Source organism: Nanorana parkeri, unplaced genomic scaffold (assembly GCF_000935625.1).
Source record: "Nanorana parkeri isolate BGI_ZX_2015 unplaced genomic scaffold, ASM93562v1 scaffold1036, whole genome shotgun sequence".
NCBI lineage: Eukaryota > Metazoa > Chordata > Amphibia > Anura > Dicroglossidae > Nanorana > Nanorana parkeri.
This window is the reverse complement of record NW_017307304.1, coordinates 267252-294161: the sequence shown is the minus strand read 5'-3', so window position 1 is coordinate 294161 and position 26910 is coordinate 267252. Positions and strand designations below refer to the sequence as shown.

General features: G+C 37.8%; 1 protein-coding gene across 1 annotated transcript in view; it reads right to left on the bottom strand.

The window, feature by feature from the left end:
- Positions 1-1349: 1349 nt before the first annotated feature.
- Positions 1350-26910, bottom strand: part of LOC108795995 (contactin-associated protein-like 4) — a 282214-nt gene continuing 256653 nt past the window's right edge. Inside the window, exons 22-28 of the mRNA XM_018567358.1 lie at positions 22215-22454; positions 19552-19773; positions 16585-16718; positions 15689-15776; positions 6704-6934; positions 3622-3693; positions 1350-2083 (exon numbers count right to left, since the gene is read on the bottom strand). Of these exons, the coding sequence (XP_018422860.1) occupies positions 1884-2083; positions 3622-3693; positions 6704-6934; positions 15689-15776; positions 16585-16718; positions 19552-19773; positions 22215-22454 (1187 nt within the window). The 3' untranslated portion in view covers positions 1350-1883. The remainder of the gene's footprint in view (positions 2084-3621; positions 3694-6703; positions 6935-15688; positions 15777-16584; positions 16719-19551; positions 19774-22214; positions 22455-26910) is intronic.

The window sequence follows — 26910 nt, the reverse complement described above, 5'->3', positions numbered from 1 at the left end:
CCAGATGTGCAAAAGACGTACAGTTTTTTTTCTTTAGAAAACAGCCACAGCCTGAACAGAAAGCCTGTTCACTGCCAGCATGCAGCAGACAATTACCCTTGCTCTGTGTGTGGAAGCAAACATTCAAATCACGCCCCTGTGGAGTTAGAGTTGGAGCTTTTCAAGCAATAAGGAACATGAACTTTGCTAAAGCTGAGCCATAGGTCTGATTTACAAGGGCACATATCAGACCTCTGCCGAGAGACCACGGCTTCCACACACAAGGCAAGGTGCCTTCTCTACACCATGCTGGCAGAGGACCTGCTTGTCTATTCAATATGTGGATGCTTTCTAAAGAAAACCAACTGTAAAATGATGCACATGTTTTGTTTTTATGCACCTGGAATTTGTTTAGCTGATTTAAACTGAAAGTTCAATTGGGTGTTAAGTATCACAGGACAGAGACCCATTGGTATTCAGTGACAGACTATAAAATGGCAAATCAAACTGTTACAAACAACTGTTTTGCTAGCCTCGCAGTGCTGTTTGGATGCCACGCACAACAAACTGTCTCAAGATCATTCATGCCGGGTGACAGACCGTTCTTGTACAGCCACCTAAAAAGGAGATCTTTCTAGGTAGGTGTAAAAAGTTGGAAAAAGTACACAAACAATATAATATTTAAAGACAGCAACCACAGTGTAATACACTGTTGATGCCATTTTGGATGTATTTGTTATAAGAGGAAGTGTCAACAACCAATATTTAGGCATAAAGGGGCACATTACCTTTTACACCACTGGAGAAGGGATAAAATAAATGTTGTGAGGCTGTACTTTCTCAGATTTTATTTTGCTGCATTACCAAGTTTTTGCACAAATAAAAAAATGACAGTTTGGTTTATTTCAGTAGGCCTGACCACAAATAGAGAGTGAATAATATGCATTAGCAGCAATAGGTTTATTTTGTTTCCTCTACAGAAAATAAATGAATCAGCAATCTATCACATAAAAAGATTGCAATATGATAAATATGTCTAAATGCAATAAAAAGGGCTTCCAAAAACATAACTACTTGTGATTGGTTTGCTGTTGCCCTGTACATGGGTTCAAGTTCAAATCTGTTACCAGATACAACCTGTTGTTAAAAGGTGGTATATGCCCTCTTCCCCTCAGTCAGTAAGTGAAGTAGTAGAAGAAAATACAATTAAAGAAATCGGCATAGACTTGTAAAGCATCATTATAGTTTTACTATGCTGTATTTGTTTCTTCTGGAATAAATACTGTAAAGATGAACAGCCAACCTAAGGATTTGCAGTTTATCATTGGGTAATAGCAACTGTGATCAGTCGGGAACAACTCCGAAGTTGTGAGTAATTTTTACACAAAGGTTCTTTTTGATTTGAAGAATCTTTAATGTGGCATAAATCATTTAGAGGCATTTCTGGTAATGAACCAGAAAACAAGATCACAATATAAAAACACTAAATTTCCTCTCCCTTTTGAAGCAAATATTACAGTTCAGACTGTACTATAAATAAAAGGTTTCAATCACACAGACATTATAAGAGTTTCAACATCAGGATAGTCTGAAATTCATAACTCAGTACGGAAATCTGCAGATTTGAAAAGTCACATCAGAACAACCAGGCACTATTAACAACTAAAGAGTGCACAATACAGTGATTGCCATCACCGAGAATGCTTGCAATGCCACCCAAAGCAAGTGGTTTTAGAGGGCTATTTAAACATCACCGTGGCTGATCATAACCATTTTAATACTGATCCAGTCCATCATTTTCTTGCAGTGCATGTACAATGATTTGAAATTGGTGTTCATCTAGTGCCCCTTGCTTAGCAAGAAAGTCTGTCTGTCCCATTGTTTGGCTGCACAATGAGAGCGAATTAGAAAAAGTATTCTTTTTGACTTTCGTTGATTGCATTTTGCATACTGATTTCAGCTTTCAATGCTGCTGCTGCCTGTACATTGTCCTCATGTTCTGATTCTTTGGCTTCATTCTTTTTATATGTATTCTTCTGGAGATATATTCTTATTGCTATGCCGGAGATGCATAACAGGATGAATACAGCAACAGTTATGACACCTGTAAAAATGCAAAATTAGACAATGATTTTAAAAGGGGGAGTTCAAGTGTCATAAAGGATACACATGTATATAAATAAAATCAGTAATATCTTTATTTTATCTATAGACCTTGAAGTAGGACTTAATTTACCCAGATGAGATAAGGATAATCGAATAGCTCTACTTGAAGGGCTACCTGGAGAAGGCCCACCCTGGAAACTGAAGATTAAAGAGTTTCAGTTATGTTAAATAGGAATTTTATTGGATGGGGAAACCCAATATGGACCTTCTCCTGAATAAGCGACTTGCCTGGCTATCATGCGTACCCTCTGCATTCCACTCACTGACTGCAGAAAAGTATGCAGTTTCGGCTTCACTTATGACATATTTGTTCCAGGTCAGTGATTCAGGCAGTGCTTGATGCAAAGGTTAAGCTTTACCACAGCACAATTTGAGTCTTTAAAGGATGCAAGGGGAAGCAGCTTATATCTGTTCCATGACAGAGTTTAGAAACCACACTGTCACTGACAACTCCCAGCATCTGCCAAGTTCAGAAACCAAAAAACATGGTTCCGATCATATAATCACCATGTCAACTATAAAATGAACACCCCTTTCAGGCTGAAGCTAAAAGTGCATTTATTGTTCTATGCATTAACAGAGCATTGTTTAAAAAAAAAAAAAAACTTTGGGGTTTTTTAATTCACTTTTTCGTCCATTTTTCAGCCTATAATAATGAATCTGAGCAGGTATATTTTAAAGTGTTTAATCAAATATATACAGCATGTTGTTAAAATTTGTTAAATTTAATCATAGGGTTATTGCCAAGTTAATCAACACATTCTGACATTGCTTCCACCCCGGTCATGAAAAGTTGAAACTGAAATGCTTCTTATTTATACAGTGTAAAATCAGTAGTTGTATAGATGAGTAGCTATGGTTTTGTGAAAAATTGCAACTATACATTTGTACATGGCAACACAATGGGCTGCCTTTGCTAAAGAGAAGTCCTGTTTCCTGCAATTCCGACAGAGCGTGGGAGCAAAGTCACTCATTCAGCTCAATTTAGAGCAAGTCTTCCATCTCTAAACAGTACCTTCTACAGATGGCGAGGAAAAAAAACATGGATGCTAACAAAGCCAGGCCATGCAGCAGGAAAAAGGATTTATCATTAGTGACCCATTACTTTTATATTATTCAAAAAGCTTCATGGATTTGTATGAATCCATAATGTATCGTGAAAGTGCAGTTACATTTTAAACCATTGTTTTGAATGTCAAAGCTTCATCCAGCATACATGTATATTCCTATAGTGTGAGTTTGGATAGTAATATTATTCTACGTATTTCTGAAATTTGAAACAGACAACATTGCTTAAATGGCAGCTTCTGATTATCTACGTTTATTCTGTTGCTTACACTGTATAGAATGTGAATGTTATAAAGTTGTGCTAGATGAAATTTGAAGTTGTCAAACATTTAAGATGATAATTTTTTAAAGTCTGAAGTGAGAAAATCATTACCTAACCATAGTATATATAACTAATATTTGTATTACCTCCAACAACAGCAACACTGCTTTTCAACACATTAGTTAGTGGTTCTCCATTATCCATTGGTCTTGAATGATCTGCAGAAGGAACACATAAGAGTAGGCAAGAAAAAGAAACCACATTTTATGTTTACCTTATTCTAGCTTAATACACAGCCATAATGTATTTATTACAAAGATATTATTCAATTATAAACATTTTATTGTAGACCTGACCTCAAAAAGTGATACTTTGCTATGTTATAGGGAACACCTAGAAGTGTTAATTGTGTTTAAACAGTACCATGAAAAATATACCCTATGTCTTTAGTTTCTCCTGAAAAACAATAGTGTGCTTTCTTGTATGTGAGGGTGCCTTGGCACTCCTGTAATTGCAGCCTCATAGCTGTATATCTGCAATTTGAGATCTAAGGCCTTGCTGCCTCTAGCTGCTAGTCTCAGGAGATTGGGTGTGAGATGTCCCTATTGTGATGCTTACGGTTCTCCTTGCTGTAGGCTCTGACATGAAGAAGCCAAATCCTACCTCTATCAAGATAGCCAACGCCACACTTTGGCACACTGGCACACTGTGTGGACACTGGGCAGAATAAGACATGGTAAGTCTGTGATGACAAAAAAAAAACAGCTGTGGGAGGCCAAATGTAATACTGATGACAAGCACTTTGCCCCATTATGTTCTTTTTTTTGGCACAGCTTCTGCAGTTCAGTTCATCTTTAACCAGTTATATACATTGGGCAATCTATATACACCCAAAAAAAACTAAATACTTTGGACATGTGTAGTACATCTATCCCCATCTGTTCTTCCTTAAATGTTTAAGTGATACATTTCAAAGAAGATAAAACATTGAAAAATATTTTATGCAATTTAAAGAAAAATATGTAGCAAAGCAAAACAAATGCACTTTTTTTATTGCAAAGTTAATAAAAAATGAAATTTTTTGAATGAATGTTTTTTTTTCAAGACAATATTACCAATAGAAAGACAAGTTTGTACCCAAAAAAAGAATCACTTTGTTATCTTAAGTAATGATAACGCCAAATCAGTAGGCCCTTAGCTGAAATGTAAACATTTCTCTGGTCCATAAGGGGTATACAGGTGGGAGAGCTGAACTGGTTAAAATAATTTTTCAATGTGCATAATGAAACTAAACCAGAAGAGGAACTGTTCAGGATATATACTATAAAGCTGGACTCTAAAAATAGTCTTTTAAATGCAGTGTATGTGTGCTGTATATGGCATTTAATGCTAGCTGATGACATTAGCAGTCTGCCCGAGCTTTTTACAAAAAGTATTTTGAATCCAAGAAAAAAAAACATGAAAATCAGTGCATTGTATGCGGTTACTTAATTTACTAATATATTTTAGTGGCTTTCCTGCACTGCATTTAATGCATAATATATATTTTGAGACATAAATTCTCTGTCCTGTTTCATATTTCTATAAAAACAAGATAACTGCTATAAAATCTTAGGAATTTGTATTTTTTTCTGTTTTAACTTGTTTTTTTTCATTAGTTAAGGCTGGTTATGGTGCATAAAGGCAGTTAAATTATTGTCAAATTCACAAGCCAACACTTACAACTGTGTCTGCCAATGATCCTTTATTTCTTCAAGTACAGAATGTAGCACAAAGGTCAAAGTTCTTGGGCTTAACTTGACATTTTGGCTGAACTTGATCTTAATCATTGACAGTTCATTATCAATGGCTGCCAATGTCCCCTACTAACTAATTAATACAGTTTTGCATGAAGCGTTGGCCCCAGGCAAAGGAAAAAAACTAATAATCAACAAGGTTTTCAAAAACTGGTAAGCAATGCCTTTCCATAGCATTCAAGAGGCTGGTAGTTCCTTTGCTGTCTTCATTTTATATTGACAGGTAGTTTCTACAGTGTTCGTAAAAAATGTTACCACATAACATGAAGAATTTAGCTCCTCCTCTTTAGACTGTAACCTTTTTTGCCTTTAATTGTTTTACTCCAGTGTGTGCTCCCTTACAGTACTATGCAAAATATTGGTGCTATATAAATCCCAGTTAATAGTAACTTCATTGCCAACTAGATGCCTTAAATAAAATTTGGGGGATGACTTATCATAGGCGCACTTTTATACTTGCTCAGTCAGTTCTTTTAAAACATTCTATCAGTTTAAGCTGAATTAAAAACAAATTGCATATGTAGTGTTTCTAGTGCATTGTGGTAGGACATGGGCTGCCCACTGCCTCTAAATCACACTAAACAAGTGCATGACCCTTTTTTTTTAAAACAGCATGCGTTGTGGTGCAATACAACATACATGTGATGGTAAAAAATAATGGCACTGCAGCAATTTTCTTTTCTTAACCAACATAATAACACTTTATTAGGGCAGGTTCACACCATTTTCCGGACCAGATTTAGTCTAGATCTGGTCAGAAAAATGGTGTGAACCTGCCCACAGTTCTAGTTTATTCCAGACCAACACAATCTATGGCACTGCAGTCATGCCCTGCTGCGCGATTGGACCCATGGCAAAACATTGCCTGCGTTCTGGTCCACTGCAAACGCAAAAAAATAAAGCAGCGGACCGGAATGCAGGCAATGTTTTGATTTCAATGCACCTCACACCCCCTCCCACCCCAGAGCGAAGGAGGAAGTTTATTGAGGGATTGCTGTGCATTCCAGCAGCTGGCGCTCTGGAACGCGATGCGAATGGTGTGAATGGGCCATTAGTCTACATAGCAAGACATAGCCTTCAAACTCATCATTAGGTTCCCTGTTTTCTTCTAATTATCATCACTAATAATTATATACATCTTTTTACTGTAAATGCTATAGTAACACATTTTGTTTTGCTGCAAAGCTCCTAATAACCATTTATGGTTTAAGGTGTACATACTCTTTTTAACATGTGCAGTATATTCTGGCTCTTGCTCAGTTAATTTACATTTTACTGTTCTTGCAAATTCATTAACTCTATTTAGTAAAGAAAAAAATAAAATAAAAGGTTACATAAAGGCACTCAAAATACAGTCAACATTTGTCATACAATAGTAACTCTAGTAGTATTTTGCATACAATAGTAACTCTTGTAGTAATATTCATAGTACCTGCAAATGAATGAGTTGTTTCTCCTGATAATGCATCGTCACCATTTAGGGAACCGCAGCCAGATTCGGAAACATGACCATTTATCATAATCTGAGAGCTATGATTATTTTGATTATTTTGGAATGCAATCTTCAGTGGAAAAATATTATTAAATTGCACAGCAGAGAGACATCCAGTGAATCCATTTGCATTGGCTTTCATGGTTTCTAGGTCAATATCGATGTCTTCAGCTAAAAAATAAAGTCATAATTTGTTTCTCTCTACTAGGCTTATAACAATTACATAAATGACAATAACCAGTATTCATATTCAGTGTAGAAATGTATTTGAACAAAACAAAAACATGCAATATAATATTTTTTTTAAATGTGCTTATAAGATTTTATGTAACTTGAAAAAAACATGTTTAGAGACATTATTCTGCATCTTTTACCTCTTGTAGTATAGCATCGCTACATACTAATATACTCTTAGCAGGCCTTAGTAATGCGTGACAAGTGTGTGTACTTTTTAGTCAGGGAACCTAGGGTTAATTTCCAGGCTGGGTACTTGTTTCCTTGTCCACTCTGGCTCTGTACGGCAGAAATCAGTCGTACCGCAGCTGCCTTCGGTCAGCCAAACATGCTCTGCATGCAAGTGCAGAGGGATTTCGACTCGGCTGAGCTGAAGCTCACTCGCTGTCGTTCGCCCCTATTCTCATTCTTGGACTTGGCTATTCTGCTCGCTACATCCGAGGTAGCAAGCAGAATAGAAAAAAGTAAATAAATGGGGGGAAAAAAGGTTTAAAAATTGTTTAAATAAATGGAAAAATATAGAACATTTAAAAAAAGGTAATTTGGGGGCGCTGATCTGTCATTACAACTGGGCGGAGCAAGCCATATGATCTTGGATTGGCTCCACCCAGCTGTCATTAGCGTGAAGAAAGGTCGGCCCTTCGGCCGACCGTTCTCCTTGCTTTGCCTGTCACTATGGCTCAGCAGAGCCGAAGCACATGCATTCGGCTCGCCTGAATCGCTCGGCTGCCTTCAGCTGCTGTACGGGCTATTGTGAATAGCAGCAGCCCTTTGGTTTGACCAAAGCTACGGCTGGATCCTTTGGATCATTTGTGAATAACCCTCTTAGTGTTGCTTAAGCATAGATTTGTTGTGACTTAGAGCTTTGTCTACAGGCCAAAGATGATCTTGCTTAACTTTTGCAAGTTGCAAATGTAATTAAACTGACATTTACAAATCATTTTATCCTGGAAATATTTCTTCATTAATCTTACAGCTATTTTCTCTTACTGGCACAATGTACTTATTTTTCTACAGAAAAATTGCAACATGCAAGATGAATGTTTGAACATATAGCTATATGTATGCATATATAGCATTAATGAGAATGAGATCATTTCAACAGAATTACTGTATGTTACAGAAATATAGTAAACACTTTATTAGAGTTTCAATAAACATATACATCTATTGCTGAGGCACACTACCATCTGTTAGTAAATTGAAAAAGATGAAGAGAAGAGATGAAAGAACATGCATTCATATTTGTTTCAACTCATCTTGATGTTGTCAGTTATGGATAGAAGACTGTTTTCCAAGCAATAATAAGTTGCTAGATGGAGGCATTGGTAGGTTAAATGCTCTTTTATAATTCAGAGCAAAGTGAAGCTTTAAACAGGTAAGATGGCTTACTGTGCTGGGGATAACATGAAGACATAGTAGGTTTTCTGCATAAACAATATTGGACAGATGTAATGTTTGCGTTCCAAAATGAGAGAATTGAAAAGCTAAATTCATGCAAACAAACTAGCACTTACTGTTAGCATACACAATACTAAATATTTTGTTTTTCTCTCTGTACACGTAAGGCCTAAATATGGACATGTGCATCCCAATTACTCAATCATGTATCTATAAATAGGAGGCATATGATCATGTCCCTAAAACTCACATTTTAATGGCATCAAATGCAGGAGAAAATGGTGAGATCTTTGAGTTATTCAACAGGATTGTGCATCAGAAGGATACACTGTTTACTTGGTTTACCTTATCAACCTGCTGGACACTAGCAGGTTGACTAAAAGCCCTTTGCATTTGCCCTGCTTCAGATATGTTGCTTCCTTGTACACTTCTTTGATTTTATTGACATAAATGTATGGAAAGATTTGCACTGTGTTGGTGTTCTTTCTTTTGTTCAAGTTTTCATAAAACATCATTGCAATTTATTTGAAATAGCATTTTCAGATGCCAAGCAAGTATATTTAAGGAAGGACTGTGTTTAAGGAATAACTTTTCAGACCATGTAATGAGAGTTACTTTTAACCTTTACTCTTTCATTAAAAAAAGTGAAGATCCAAACAGAAAACGCAAGATGAAAGACCACCTGGCGAGCTTCATCTAGCAGAGCACACTTGCCAGAGGTCAGAGTAACTTTTTATATTCTGCCTCGGGAACCTGTGTTCAAACAGCCAATGGAATGCAGTGAAAATTTGATTTTTTTAAGGGCACACTAGTCATGTGCCTATAATCGGTACAATCACAGAGGTATATGCATTTAGGCATAGAAAGGGAATGAAAGGACATAGAAAAAAGGTTCTGCTTGAAATGCAGTACCCCCATGCAATGTATAGATTGATTATGACTACTCAAACTGCCTGTTACTCCAAGTACAGCCAGCAGCACGTTAAGTGTGCTTTGGCGGAGGTGGGTCAGTCAGTAAATAACAATGGGGTGGGCCATGGGCCAGACCACTATACAAAATCAGTGCCCTTACATAAAAGGATGGTAAGTGGTCATGTAGTGGGCTGTTGGAACTGTTTTTAACTTGTGTGCCACAGGAGTTTGCTGATGTACCAGCATGGAGATAAATATGTGTGTGTGTGTGTGTATATATATAGTCCTTTTGATTTCTGTTGTTTATATCTGCTTTACATTTGTGCTTGTGTACCTAATGACCAACAGCAATGACCACGTATTGTTTACAAGCTATGTTCTTATGGTTTGATTTGGTACTTTGATTTTACCTTTTATCTGTGATTAAGCTGTTGTAAGTGAAGCAAACCGGAATGCCTCAATCTAGCAGCACAATGCAGTAAAACAGATATTTTCTTCTTGGGATTTCCCGTGAAGACTAAATGCTTCTTTTGTTGTCTAAAGGTTTAAAGTGACATTAAAGTCAAACTTTTCCCCCCTTTCCAATCCTGCTGTAGGGACTTACCTTAAATAATGTCATTTAATCCGATCATCTTTTCCTTCCGAAACGAAACGAAACAGAACAAATTTTTTGACGGCGCACAAGTCTATCCTCTGTCCTCTTCTTCTCTTATGTCCCACGGAGTCTGTGCGGGTGCACGCTGCTCCATATACTTACCTTGTGCCTCTCCTCGTCTCCTGGCTGCACATCTGAACTGTGCATGCACCTAACCCAAGATCCTTGGCGGCTGGCCAAGAAATGTTCAGATGTTCGGACGGGAGCAAGCGGCGGAGACACAGGTAAGTATTAACCCTTTTAAAACGTTTTTCTTTTTTTATGGTTTTGCATATATGTACAGCTTGCTAGGTGTAGATATATGCAAAAACATGAGAGTGTTCAATAACCCTTTAAGCTTATATTGTGGAAACTGTCTACCAATCAAAATGTTTGTTTTTCCCGGGTAATGTTGTACTTTTTGTTCAGGGATCATTAACTTCTGCCTGGTCTTTGTGCACAAAATGAACTGCCGCCTTTAATGCCCACTACTTAGGCATCACCATGTCACCGCTAACTAGGAGGAGAGATTTATGCAGAGTATATAAATACAGCTCTAGCTGCTCCACCTATCTCAACCCTCCCTGTCTATCTCCTCAGCAACAGTGATAGAGTTCTCAGCAACCTTGTAACTAGTGCTGAGTAAGCAATCAGAGTTTTCTAAGTGTCCTACTCTAATCTGACAAAGTTTGCAGTAATTGTTTAAATTTCTCCACCCTTTCTTCCGTTGTAAATAGTTTTTTAGTACCTTAATCTCCAAAGTTTAAACTTCAACTTCTGTACTCAGTACAGAGGAGCTGCCAGAGGAAGAAGTGATAGCTGCAGTCGGAAACCGGACTAAAGAAATACACAGAAGTTTACTTTAAATTTAGGAGATTAAAGTACTGTCTAAAAAAAAATTAAAGCTACAGGGAGGATGCGTGAGATTACATGAGTACTGCTAAGTGATAACACCAATGACAGGGGAGTTCTCTTCCCCTTGTCACCTCTCACACAACTACTGGCAGCTCTGTTCTGTCTCTATCCTTCCTCTGTCCCTTTCTCATCTGCATGCCTCAGCTTCTAGTTGCCAAGGAACTGAGAATGCTATCACCGTTTTGTGCCATCCCATACACCAATGTAGATATGCAAATCACTCCTACATAATATCCTATGTGATTTAGTGAAATCCTCCAGATCCCTCCTCCTTAAACCAGATTTTTTTTAGCATGCGATGGTGTCACTGAGGATTTAAGCATGCCTCTATTGGCACAGGAGCAAGGTAAACCACAAAATATATACAGGGTTATTCACAAAGCTGCCGAAGACAGCGGTGTAAATAAATGACCCAAAGTGAAGTGAGCCGAACGCTGTTTCACTTCAGGCTTATACAGCTGATTTCATCCGTACATCGCCTTGCTTTGGCTGGCTTCGGGTCGGCCGAACATGCTCACCATGTTCGGCCGACCCAAAGTGCAGAAGGAGTTGACTCAGCTGATCCAACATCTGGATCGGCTGAGCCGAACCTCCGGCAGGCTACTTGCTGCCATTCGACCTATTCACATATGGGCCAAACGGCAATGAGTACGGCTATTGTGAAAATTTGGTTCGACTAAACCGAAGGGCTCAGGCGGCCGAAGAGAGCCGAAGGATCAGCCAAAGCTCTTTTGTGAATAACCTTATTGTCTTTACCTTATTGTTAGGACAGACAGTGTTCAAATCTAGTTTGCAACTGATAATGAAATTAACAATGCCAAGGGTGAGGCTAAGTAGGATTTTAAACAAGTATAAACCACTTAAAAATGTAACCAACAATGTTTTTTAAAGTTATGCAATGTAAACGGGAACATATAACACACATAAACATAGATGTTTTGCCAAATTGGAACTACAATTTAAGCTTCTGTGAGACATGAAGTTTAGTCAATGTTACAGGGTAATTATGGTGCCTACTTCACCAGGGCTGTATGTACAAAATTCCTGCTGTGTCATGCATTTAGACGTCCATCCTAAACACAAAATATATGTGTCTGCACTTAAACAACCCACATGCAGAGATGTAACACTTCAAAATCAATTTTTTTTTGCTTTTGATCAATTTGCTTTTTTTTAGCTTTTGCCAACCACTGTTGCTGACATTCAGATGTACCAATTGATTTTAAACCTGTTACATCTTTATATGTGGTGCGGAGTACACCCCCACATTGGTAATACAAATATACCAACAAATAACAACTGTGATCAAGATCAATGTATTTGCTTCTTGTTCATATATATGTTTCCTTCCAGTTTGGAGTAAAGTGCTTTACGTTACCCTCTTCTTTTAACATGTTTTCTTCACCTAACATTACGTTTTGTACTATTACAATATTGTACAAGCAATGTACATGTGTTCTTTGATGCCTAAATTACCTGTTTTCACTAGCATTAAGAAAGAAGTTCTCATTCTTTTCAGCATTAGTCAACCTAAAAAAATGTTTTGGAAGTTTGGCCTGGAGCGGGGTTTTGAATTTTAATCCCAAAATGTATATATACATAATTACGTACTGCTGAATACTTTAAAACATTTCCTTATACACCTGCCCAACTTGGTTTTGAAAAAAGCAATACAATGACAATTATAATTGTATTATTTATGATGTTTTATAAAACATTCTACCAGTTATATTTTATATTCTACATTGCTTTAGTAATTGCTATGTTTTTCTATCATCATTCATACTTGATACGACTAGGTTTATTTGACTTTGAATCACATTAAGCTTTTTTTCCCCTCTGATCACAGCAGAATCACGTACTGCACTTATAAATCAATCCTCTTTTGAGGAAAATATCATGTTCCCGGATGTCTGATTAAAAAATGGAGAGATAAGTGTGAAATTAGTTTCAGGAGAGCCCACTTGCCAATCTGAAAGAAGCACTCATTTGAAATGATGCTTTGACTTGACAAAAGGGCATTTTTTTCTCTTACTTGTCAGTTTTAATTAAATTCACCGACCAGACATACTTTTCTATCAATGAGATAAACTATGTCACATTCACGATCCTTTAAAAAATTATTACCTAATATCTTTCCAAGCTCAAGAGAATGGATTGAACTGAAGTCTGTACCAGAAGTCAAAATAAATTTCTCACTTGTATATTCGTTAACCTAAAGGAAAAGTGCAACATATTATCATAATGTAATAAAAGGAAATATATCATAGAAACATTGCTAAACATTTTATATTATATATATATGTGGGATTGTTCAACTAAAGCTGGTACCTACTGTATATCCCAATTTATTGTATTGAAAACTATGCAAATCCTAATCTCTTATTCCTATGTTGGCTCTAGTCCCTTTGTCTTATTTTCCTATCTTACTTTCCTCCTTTTTGAACGGTATCTCATCCCGATTTTCTGTCTACCAGATGCACGAGTTCAGCTTGGAAAAAAGACAGTGGTAGCAATGTTGAACATCTACAATATGAAACCATTGCTATCCAACCATTACACTGATATAGGAAGTGTAGTCAGAATTCTGACATTTTAAAGTTCTGAGATATTATCTCAGAGTTCCATTTATCTGTTATGTACACAGGGATAATGTTCCTCAACATTTGCTGCACTTTTATTCTTCTATTTAGTGTGAGAAAGATATTGACTAATCATTGCTCTTGTGATGAATACAGTGATCACTATATTATATCATAACATTGAAAACTGGGGATGTAAAACATACGATTATTCATCCAAGCACAAGTATATAGCCACAGTTTTATTGATGTCTACTGTTATGTATTTATGTGAATTGTCCATATAATCAGTTTATTAGCAAACAGAAAAAGCAGTTCCCCGTACCTAAACATCTCTGGACTACAAGAGAAATAGCACCAGAAACCCATATATAGAAAATTTTTATTTTTTTCCCCCAAAATCAGTGTATTCCTCACTTTTTATAAACAAACCATGCATACCTCCACAAACAGAATATCTTGCTTTCTCAAAATCTTCACTTTCTGGAGGTGGCCATCAGCTAGATTCTTAAAATGGAAACTAAATACTTCAGGATCTTGCTGATGATCCAATCTGTATCTAATCTGTAAACTTCCTAAAGAAAAACAGAATACATTTTCAATATTTCAATATAAACAATTATCCTAAAGCAACGTCTGGTAAATGCCACAGTCATGGCTCCCATCCAGTACACTATAGCTAGTGCTGCAAAATAGCAAATATGTGTGGCTTTACTTAGGGGTCTATTTATAAATGTTTTCACAGGAAACACAACTTTCACCCAGGAGTCACACAATTTTCTAAAGTAATTAAAGTAAAAACATGGGAATTATGGGTGAAAGTTGTAAGAATCCTGTGAGATAATGATACATGGACACCCTGCAGTCATCTAGCACTGCTGCTATGTGTCAGATAATGACAGACTTATGGGAGCCTTAGTTGTGTCAGACATCCTGACAGATTCTCTTGACTTCCTAAATACACATTAAGTTGTTTGTTTTAACTATGAGACTGACAGAAAGACGCTTGAAACCAAATCCTTTAACTACTTGCTGTGCAGAGCAATTTCTTCATATTTGCACACACATCATAACATCTGATTTTATGGCTAGAAAAAAGCTTAAAATCATTAAACAATATTTTCTGAAAGCAGAGGCCCCATAGAATAGGAAATTGCTAGTTGCATTTTTTATGTCACAAGGTATTTGCTCAAATGTTTATCAAACCAGAATTTTTAGGATACAATACACTAAAATGAAATTTAGTGCACAGAAATATAATACCCAATTTTTTGGTAAAATATAAAAGTTGAGGTCACGTCAGGAAAATAGATGTAAAACATGTCAAGCCTTAAAATTGCCTGTGCCCAGAAAATCACAAAAAACTACAATACTACCCATCAGTTTAGTGCTAACTGTGATTGATGGTCCTAGAATTATTGCTTACACACCAGCATTCGTGGTGATATGTATCATATATATGTTTCCTTCCAGTTTGGAGTAAAGTGCTTTACGTTACCCTCTTCTTTTAACATGTTTTCTTCACCTAACATTACGTTTTGTACTATTACAATATTGTACAAGCAATGTACATGTGTTCTTTGATGCCTAAATTACCTGTTTTCACTAGCATTAAGAAAGAAGTTCTCATTCTTTTCAGCATTAGTCAACCTAAAAAAATGTTTTGGAAGTTTGGCCTGGAGCGGGGTTTTGAATTTTAATCCCAAAATGTATATATACATAATTACGTACTGCTGAATACTTTAAAACATTTCCTTATACACCTGCCCAACTTGGTTTTGAAAAAAGCAATACAATGACAATTATAATTGTATTATTTATGATGTTTTATAAAACATTCTACCAGTTATATTTTATATTCTACATTGCTTTAGTAATTGCTATGTTTTTCTATCATCATTCATACTTGATACGACTAGGTTTATTTGACTTTGAATCACATTAAGCTTTTTTTCCCCTCTGATCACAGCAGAATCACGTACTGCACTTATAAATCAATCCTCTTTTGAGGAAAATATCATGTTCCCGGATGTCTGATTAAAAAATGGAGAGATAAGTGTGAAATTAGTTTCAGGAGAGCCCACTTGCCAATCTGAAAGAAGCACTCATTTGAAATGATGCTTTGACTTGACAAAAGGGCATTTTTTTCTCTTACTTGTCAGTTTTAATTAAATTCACCGACCAGACATACTTTTCTATCAATGAGATAAACTATGTCACATTCACGATCCTTTAAAAAATTATTACCTAATATCTTTCCAAGCTCAAGAGAATGGATTGAACTGAAGTCTGTACCAGAAGTCAAAATAAATTTCTCACTTGTATATTCGTTAACCTAAAGGAAAAGTGCAACATATTATCATAATGTAATAAAAGGAAATATATCATAGAAACATTGCTAAACATTTTATATTATATATATATGTGGGATTGTTCAACTAAAGCTGGTACCTACTGTATATCCCAATTTATTGTATTGAAAACTATGCAAATCCTAATCTCTTATTCCTATGTTGGCTCTAGTCCCTTTGTCTTATTTTCCTATCTTACTTTCCTCCTTTTTGAACGGTATCTCATCCCGATTTTCTGTCTACCAGATGCACGAGTTCAGCTTGGAAAAAAGACAGTGGTAGCAATGTTGAACATCTACAATATGAAACCATTGCTATCCAACCATTACACTGATATAGGAAGTGTAGTCAGAATTCTGACATTTTAAAGTTCTGAGATATTATCTCAGAGTTCCATTTATCTGTTATGTACACAGGGATAATGTTCCTCAACATTTGCTGCACTTTTATTCTTCTATTTAGTGTGAGAAAGATATTGACTAATCATTGCTCTTGTGATGAATACAGTGATCACTATATTATATCATAACATTGAAAACTGGGGATGTAAAACATACGATTATTCATCCAAGCACAAGTATATAGCCACAGTTTTATTGATGTCTACTGTTATGTATTTATGTGAATTGTCCATATAATCAGTTTATTAGCAAACAGAAAAAGCAGTTCCCCGTACCTAAACATCTCTGGACTACAAGAGAAATAGCACCAGAAACCCATATATAGAAAATTTTTATTTTTTTCCCCCAAAATCAGTGTATTCCTCACTTTTTATAAACAAACCATGCATACCTCCACAAACAGAATATCTTGCTTTCTCAAAATCTTCACTTTCTGGAGGTGGCCATCAGCTAGATTCTTAAAATGGAAACTAAATACTTCAGGATCTTGCTGATGATCCAATCTGTATCTAATCTGTAAACTTCCTAAAGAAAAACAGAATACATTTTCAATATTTCAATATAAACAATTATCCTAAAGCAACGTCTGGTAAATGCCACAGTCATGGCTCCCATCCAGTACACTATAGCTAGTGCTGCAAAATAGCAAATATGTGTGGCTTTACTTAGGGGTCTATTTATAAATGTTTTCACAGGAAACACAACTTTCACCCAGGAGTCACACAATTTTCTAAAGTAATTAAAGTAAAAACATGGGAATTATGGGTGAAAGTTGTAAGAATCCTGTGAGATAATGATACATGGACACCCTGCAGTCATCTAGCACTGCTGCTATGTGTCAGATAATGACAGACTTATGGGAGCCTTAGTTGTGTCAGACATCCTGACAGATTCTCTTGACTTCCTAAATACACATTAAGTTGTTTGTTTTAACTATGAGACTGACAGAAAGACGCTTGAAACCAAATCCTTTAACTACTTGCTGTGCAGAGCAATTTCTTCATATTTGCACACACATCATAACATCTGATTTTATGGCTAGAAAAAAGCTTAAAATCATTAAACAATATTTTCTGAAAGCAGAGGCCCCATAGAATAGGAAATTGCTAGTTGCATTTTTTATGTCACAAGGTATTTGCTCAAATGTTTATCAAACCAGAATTTTTAGGATACAATACACTAAAATGAAATTTAGTGCACAGAAATATAATACCCAATTTTTTGGTAAAATATAAAAGTTGAGGTCACGTCAGGAAAATAGATGTAAAACATGTCAAGCCTTAAAATTGCCTGTGCCCAGAAAATCACAAAAAACTACAATACTACCCATCAGTTTAGTGCTAACTGTGATTGATGGTCCTAGAATTATTGCTTACACACCAGCATTCGTGGTGATATGTAACATCTATGTCTCAATCGTCATTTTTACGCTGAGGTGCACCTGACGCAGGTTTGCATTTGTATGTGCATATACGTGGGGTCAGGGGACTTTAGAAAAAACTTTTTGCATTTAAATTTTTTTTTATATGTGACTTCCATTTTTTTTTTTGCTACACTTAACTTTATGGCTATTAACCCCCTATGTAATACTAAAGAGCATGTGACAGGTCCTCTATATGGAGACATTAGGGATCTATTAGACCCCTAATATAACATAGGGACCAAAAAGAAGCTGATGAAGCAGCAATTTGCTTCACCAGCTTCTTCTCCTGGTTATAGGAGCCAGATAAATTACAGAGGGACCTCAGAAGTGATGCAATACACATCACTTCCAGGTCCAGTGATCAGAGGAGAGGTCAGCAGCTTAGAGTGTTATGATCTCCCTCCGATTGAAGACGACAGACCTTCTGTGCTGGTCCAGGGCCTGCATGGGGAACAGGAAAGCCCAGGGTAGCTGGTGGCAGCAGCACGGGGGAGGAGCACACTCTGCAGCACCGTACAATCGATCAGGCAGCTGTATATCCACCGGATCACTTCTATGTGAACATCCATCAGTGGCTGTTTAAAATGGAACAGCCAAGATCTTGGTAAAACTGCTTTAGGATGCCACCATTTATCAACGTTGGGCAATCCTGAAGCAGTCAAAGCATTCTGTTATGTTTGACATACGTGTAAAGCATATTAAAGTATGTGGAGATTGCATAGTGTCAGGATCTCATAACAATATTCTTTTTGGTGACTACATAGCATGTTTAAAAATGTGCTCCGCTTCGCCCCTCCAAGTTTAGTATTTTATTGAAACACCACTTGGACACTATGGACAAACATCTTACAATAGATGTACTGAAGGAGTAATCATTTGACTACAACTTTCAGGATCAGGTGAGGTTTAACCGGACATTGGTTGACCATCCAAAGTGAATGCACATTAATGCTCTAATTAAAGTTGAAATCATGGCACACAAAGGTATAAAAACAAATGATAACTATTCATGCAGAAAAACTACATATACATTTGTTCTGTGCATTTTAATCAGCGGCAAAATCAAATGTTCTTAGATTTTTTTCTCTTCTGATTGATTGTTCTTAGGCTATTGTTTTAGGTTACTTTGTCCTCCTGTTTTCTCTTCCAATGTTTTAAGGCTATTTTCTCTTCTGCAGTAAAATATTAGTACAAAGGAGATCTTGCTTGTGTGTAATAAAATATGTTGCAAAAAGCAGTGATTGTAAAACTGTAATTCCTGAAGGTAAAAATGCAGGGCATTAAAAGTATTGCAGTTTTGTGATTGCGGCACTTATCTCCAACAGTACAGCAGTAAAAGCATCAGCACAACATTCATATGTTCTTTATCCCACAGCAATGTCTAAAGAACTGTCATGGAATGAGAAGTAGCCAATACAGAAGCAACAACAGTAATCATAAAAGCAGTGATTGCTGTCTGCAAACTTCAGGAGATAATGGGGTCTATTCACTAAGCTGCCGAGGGCAGCCGAGTGAATGACCGATCTGAAGTGAAGTGAGCCGAACACTGTTCGGCTATTCACTTCAGGCTGGTACGGCTGGTACGGCTGGTACGGCTGGTACGGCTTGCTGCACGTGGCTTCGGGTCGGCCCGAAGTGCAGAAGGAGTTCGACTCAGCCGATTCAACATCTTTCGGGAGCTGTACGGGCTATTGTGAATAGCCCGTACAGCACCCCTTCGGTTCTACTGAACCGAAGGGGTCCTGGGGCCAAAGCTTCGTGAATAGACCCCAATGTATCCTTAGCATACAATGTAGCAAATGTCATCAAACAGTTAAGAAGTCGGTTTCTACAAGTATCTCATTAACTGTGATGTTTAACGCATAAATCAGGATTTAGGCATGAATTACAGTTGGTCATATATATATATATATATATATATACAAATACTCTTACCATTTCTTGAAATGATGATTGAAATATACTCCTTAGTAAAAGTACTGATAAACAATAATAAACTTGGTGCTTGCGTTGTTCTAAAATTAAATGCAATAGTCTCTTTAGAAGATATGCCTGCATTTGGAGAAAATGGATGCAAGCTTGAATTTTTAGCCATAGAGTGATTTGCATGGAAATTGTAAGTTATTGATGATTCTGCTTGAAAATATGCTGAAATTTCTGCAAAAGAAGAAATGGAAAATGGGTTACATTTATTTTTACTTTTAATATGCAGCAGGAAATTGGATAGAAAATGAATGTCTAGTGTTCTTTATGTGTGCATCTGGGTGTTTATAAATCAATTTTTGCCACCTGTGCATTTGCACATTATTAGGATATATTAAGTAGTGGTGAGCAAACAGAATTGGATGGATCACTCCTAGCAACCCCTCATTCACAAACTTAAATATTCTTCTTCCTCCGCATGTATTATAATGGAAAATGAAGTAACAATGGATTAAGATATATTATGTTTCAGTGGTTTAAAAGAGAAACTTATTGGGGTTGATACACCAAAGAAGTAGAAAAGGTTCAGTTAGCCTGGTATATACTTAGGGGTCTATTCACAAAGCTGCCGTAGGCAGCCGAGTGAATAACCGACCCAAAGTGAAGTGAGCCGAACACTGTTCGGCTATTCACTTCAGGCTTGTACGGCTAATTTCAGCCGTACACCGACTAAAATCAGCCGTACATCGGCTTGCTGCGGCTGGCTTCGGGTCGGCCAAACATGCTCAGCATTTTCGGCCGACCCGAAGTGCAGAAGGAGTTTGACTCAGCCGATCCAACATCTGGATCGGCTGAGCCGAACCTCTGGCAGGCTACTCGCTGCTGTTCCGCCTATTCTCATAGATGCCGAACAGCAGTGAGTGAATAGACATAAGAGGAGCCTCAGCTATTCTGCTCGGTACCTCTGTGGTACCTGTTTTCTATTGGCTGGGCTGTTCTGCTGCTGTCAGAAGAAAAAAAAAGACAACAGAGCAGGGAAAGGTTTACTCTGCTCGATCGAGCACAGTAAAACTTTTTGGGAGAAAACGTTTCTCTTTCCGGGCGGCCAGGAGCCGCTATCTAATAGCGGGAGACTCCCGGAGCGTCCAGGAGAGTTGGGCTGTCTGGAGATCAGCGTCCCTGGTTACCTCAGTTGAGACGAAGCATATGCCTTCAGCTTGACTGAGCCCCTCGGCCAACTTCGGGAGCTGTACGGGCTATAGTGAATAGTACTACTGAAAAACTAGTACTAGTGAAAACTACTACTGAACTGGTCCTGGGATCAAAGCTAGCCGAAGGATCAGCCAAAGCTATGCAATTGGCTATGCAAGTCTGTGCAAATGGCCGGAGCCAGCCGCTCCGCCCAGCAGCCAGTAGCAGGCTGTCGATCCCAGGCCAAAGGGGTCCTGGGATCGAAGCTAGCCGAAGGATCAGCCAAAGCTATGCAAGTGGCTATACAAGTCTGTGCAAGTGGCCAGAGCCAGCCGCTCTGCCCAGCAGTCAGTAGCAGGCTGTCGGCAGGCCAATGGCCGGCCTTTCTGTTAGCTTCGGCTTTCACCTCGGCTCAGTCGAGCCGAAGCATATGCCTTCGACTTGACTGAGCCCCTCGGCCAACTTCGGGAGCTGTGCGGGCTATAGTGAATAGCCCGTACAGCAGCCCTTCGGTTCTACTGAACCGAAGGGGTCCTGGGATTGAAGCTAGCCGAAGGAACAGCTGAATCTATGGCTAGATCCTTCGGCAGCTTTGTGAATAGACCCCTTAGTTTTTTGGATAAGTTGCATTTTAAAGCCATGTTTATTTGGAATACCTAATCATGTGCAAAACAAAACAGCCTTAGAGCTGTCTGTGGTGATAATAAAACTGCTTCGAAACTCTCAAGGCCCATTCACACCTGATGCAGTGGGATGTGTTTTTAAACACATTCCTACTGCAAGGACAGCCCAAAATCCATGTTGGCTAATGAGCATAGTTCACAGCATGACTTTGGGTTGCAAATAAGGAAACATGCAGCAGGCTAATGCACCTAAACACGTGTAAATGCAATATAATGCACATAAACGGTACTCTGGAAAAGTCTGCCTCCTCTTATGTCTGGTTCATCCCCATTTCACTTGCTGGTTATACATTTATACATATGGTGTGTTCAGAGCAGTGCAGAAGGTTAATTACATATCATAATGGCAACCAAGTGGATGTAGAATTCTTTGTTAGCATGGTTCAGGAGTACCCAGAGATTAATAACCATCAGAACAAATGTTATAGGGACAACAGAAGAAAGGCCAACATCTAGGAGAAAACTGCAGCACACATATCATTTTGGTACATATTTTGTAGTGAACAAAAAAAGGCCATAAAGCTTAGGAAAAACACATTGCAAATGCATATAAATGCATACCAAATGCATGTCAAATGCAAGTAAATGCACAAAATGCATAACAAACACATAGCTGGTATGAATGGGCACTCAAAGAATATTAGCAAGTGGGCAGATTTTTATCACTATGCACTGTTTATTTTATTGTCTGTAAATAACATGAATTAGAGTTTTAAAATGATTTAAATGGAGCTTTCTAGTTTCAACAAACTCTAAATACGTGCCTGTACAAAATGTGAAAAAATATCAGGTGACACCCACCGTTTTTACAAAATGCTCCAGCATATGCAGATGCGCTACAGTCACATGAAAACCCAGCCGGCTTTTCAATACACTGCTCCCCACTGTGGCATAAGTTTCCATAGCTGCTGCAATGTCCTGGACAGCCCGGTTTAATTCCTGGGGTCACTTTAGCTCTTTCTTCCAAATCCACGGCAATGCCGTTTAATTTTAAAGAACGAATGCATCCTAAAAATCCTTTCTGCCTTGAAGGAGTACCACCTGCATAAGGAATACAAAAATAGATTGTATGAAGAAGTTGTCCAGGATATGTATACATACAAAAGGGAATGCAGAGTGATTTACAAGCCACAGTTCTCTTCACTATAATGTAGATAGATTCAAGAGCTGTTTGTACTTGAGCCCTCATATGATTCCACTGTTAGGAGTAGGAATATTTAGGGGTACTATACCACAGTCTCCAAGGCTGCCACTGTCATCTCTCAGGACTCCATGTAAACTTATTCAGGTAAGCATCTTTGTCATTTGCCAAGCCCAAACTATTAGCTTATTTTCGATTTTAAACTTTTTGTTCAGAAATTGCCATCAGAAGTCACATGACAGGTATTAGGGACACATGGAAAGCATCTACGCAATCTGAACTGGGTATATATAGCATGGTATATATAGAGACTATCAGGGTTATTCACAAAAAGGTGAAGAGTTTGGAGAAGGCAAGAGAAGTGAACAATCTAGGACCACATTGCTGATTTTAGAACAATTCTCCAGTTCAGCTCACTTTCCAGTTCAGCTATTTTGTCCTAGATTGTTCACTTCTCCTGCCTTCTCCAAACTCTTCACCCTTTTGTGAATGAATAACCCTGTATGTGTATTGGTTCAGAAAGCATAAATACATTCCAACTAAATTTTTAGCTGTAATTTGTTTTTAACATTGACTTTTCATAAACTGTTTGCAAACATAAAAAGAGAAATATATATTGTTGCAGGGTCACTTGGGTTATATGAACATGTTGTATATTTTGCATTAAAACCATCTTTAAAAAACATGTTCTTTTACAAGCTTGTGAATTATGATAAAAAGGAAAATATCTTTCCATACGGCGCAGACTGCTCTGTATTCGACACCACCTATACAGTATCTGAATTTACTACCTCTCCTCCTCAGGAAGGATAATTGAAACTGAGAGTTTGCATTCCCCTGAAATTTCAAAATATAAGCAAAATGCATTGGAGTCAAAGTTTGACCTGTTCTAGTGCCAAAAAACATCTCATTATGCACCTTTTTTCTCCAGAGAAAGAAACAAGAAGTTAAAAAAATGTAAAACAAAATATTTAGAACAACAGTACACAAAAATAATCAAATACATAAAAGGGAAAAAACAATACACTTCAAAAAACACACTTTCAAAATTATGAAACTCAGAGAGTGAAACTTATAGGGCTATTCACAGTAGGGTGAAGAGTTTGGAGAAGGCAGGATAAGTGAACAATCTAGGCCAAAATAGCTGGTTTGGAAAAATGATCCATTTCAGCTCACTTTCCAGTTCAGCTATGTTGCCCTAGATTGTTCTCTTCTCCTGCCTTCTCCAAACCCTTCACCCTTTTGTGAATAACCTCATTAGAGTTTCTGCTTTGGCATCCACCCATCCCAATTTCTCAGAGAAATCACTACGTCTTTGCCACAATCCACTTGAAAATTATATATCGGATGATCTATCTGTGACACTGCGACAGTCCATCCCTGGACATATGAAAAAATGCTAAAGACACACTTTTTTATACAACTTGCACCTAGCACTGCAGTATGAGAAGAGCAACAGTGTCCTCACCTCTCAACCAGAAAGCCCATCCTCAAACAGAACACATTGACCTTGGATAACCTCTAATGACCCTATTGAATCTAATAGTTTTGAGATCAGAACACCTGTTCCTTGTGACATAGATAGTTTTCACAGGCTGAATCATTCATGGTTTGTAGAGCCCTCTTTGGAGCATGTAATTCCTGTTTGGGGGAGTCCATTGCCATTCTACATTACCAGACTCTATTCACGAAGCAGCCGAAGGATCTAGCCATAGCTTCGGCCAATCCTTCGGCTAACTTACCAGCTAACCAGGGACACTGATCTCCAGACAGAAAAGTCTCCCACTCCCGGCCGCCCAGGAGAGAAACACTGATTTTTCTTTTTTTTTCTTTATTCTGACACGGAGCCGTGTCAGAATAGAAAAAAAAAAAGAGAGAGATGACAGTGGCAGCCTTAGAGACTGTGGTATATAGTACCCCTAAATATACCTATTTTTAATATAACCCTACTCCTAACAGTGGAATCATATGAGGGCTCAAGTACAAACAGCTCTTGAATCTATCTACATTATAGTGAAGAGAACAGTGGCTTGTAAATCACTTTGCATTCCACAGGAAGGCATTGCTAGATTCCTATTGGCTATTTCAATTTGCAATAGCCAATAGTAAACTAGCATTGCACCCGCCCTCTGCTGATGGACCTGATGGAGAACTGCAGCAGAGGGCGGGTGCAATGATAGTTTACTATTGGCTATGGCAAATTGAAATAGCCAATAGGAATCTAGCAATGCATTCCTATGGGCAAATTTTTATTTTATTTTTGTTTCTATATAATATATTCAGAATAAAGAAAAAAAAAGAAAAATCAGTGTTTCTCTCCTTTGCGGCAGGGAGCGGGAGACTCCCAAAGCCTTTCGGCCGACCCGAAGCCACGTGAAGCCACCCGATGTACGGCTGATTTCAGCCGTACCAGCCTGAAGTGAATAGCCGAACAGCCTACTGCAGCTTAGTGAATAGACCCCTTTGTCTTTTGGCATAATTTAGCAAGTTATGTTTAGTATTAAAGCAAATTACTTTCCCAACCTGATGAAAATTCTCACTTGCTAGAATCAAAAAGCCTATCTTTTATTATGACAGTATTTACTTTGTTGCTTACTTTGTTGCCTTATGACAGAGGCACTGTTACTGATCATAAGGAGCATTGCCTGTTTGAATGTATAAACTGCAATGCCTCTTGACAGGCTGGTATTATTGTAAATCCATACGTTCAGATGGAGCTATTACATTTGTATGCTGTGCACACAACAAATATGTCATAACAGTTTTTGTCTTTTTGTCTGTTAATGCTCATGCATCTGAACCCTATTGGATAAATACTGTAATAGGGTCAATTACAGAATATATCCAGTTGCAACTACTACCAGGTATACCATGACCTGAATAAATGAGAACCTTCACAGACCTATTTCACAGATACATTTTGCCTAGTACTTCCTGACACCTAAATTTGAGGTTGACTTCACTCTGGCATCTTTTCCAGCTGGTGGCACTTCAAATGACCATCTAGATTACTTATGTTTAGAAATGGCCCATCATACTGAATAATTTACATTTAAGTGCTTTTTATAAACCATTCTAATTAGTAGTGTTACTATTAATTTGTCATTATATTGATTTGAATTTTCAGCATCATATTTTATCTCGATATAAGAAGGGATTTCACAGTTCTGAAGTTAACAGTGGTCTGACTGCTTTGGTAATTGGTGTGTTGTATATGGAGATAGCTCCTGGTCACTATGTTTTGCTGACATGCTAAAGAAGCAAAGCATGTTCACTTTGCAAAATAAATATTTACATTTCAAGCAAATTTTCACTTAGCTTAGTCAATGTGGTAAAGCTGTGCTGACTCTATTATCCAATCATGTGCAAGCAAAAACATAGGGGGTTATTCACAAAGCCGTCAAAAGCAGCCGAGTGAATAACCGAGCCGTAGTGAAGTGAGCTGGACAACATTCAGCAATTCACTACGGCTCAGTATGGCTGATTTCAGCAGTACATCGGCTGAAATCAGTCCTACATTGGCTGCCTTCAGCTGCACTTTGATCAGTTGAACATGCTCTGCATGTTCAGCTGAGCCGAAGTGCAGAAGGACTTCGACTCAGCTGATCCAACATCTGGATCGGCTGAGCCAAAACTCCACCAGCATACTCGCTACCGTTCGCCCCTATTCTCATAGGGCGGCCAAAGAGAGGTGAAGGATCATCCGAAGCTACGGCTGGATCCTTCAGCTCCTTTGTGAATAACCCCTATAGATTTATTTTGCACATAATTAGCTGGACTTTGAAGAGTGGATTTTCCCCACATTCACTACGGTAAGTAGAAATTCCCCATCAAAGTGAAAATTCACTTTCAAAGCAAATATGGTCTACTCCTTTAGTAAAGCAACCCCTGTAAAAAAAACTGCTTAACCTCCCTGGCGGTATTCCAGAGTGTGGCTCGGGGTTAATTTTTAGTACCAAGAGCGGTAACCCCAAGCCACACTTGGGATTGCACAAAAGTGTCACTTACCTTGTCCTTGCAAGCCCGCGGTACCCTCTGCTGTGTGCGCTCAGGCCGATGCCGGCATTCGGCTTTGAGTTTATTATTTATTATATTATAATTTATGATTTAGTGTTTCAAACTTTATCATACCTGGGATGTCTACGTTCTTCACTGTGCTGAAAACAGAGACTTTATTTGTAATCACCTTGGACACTTCCAGGAGTGTCGGAAGTTGTGTATTCTACAGTGAACCAGCTGGTCCTCTTCCCAATGCTTGGCATTGGAAGGGGAAGCCTTGTGTAATTCTACAAAGATTGTCAGTGTAGATTGTACAAGGCTTAATTAGGAAATATCAGCAACCTAATTTGTTAGAAT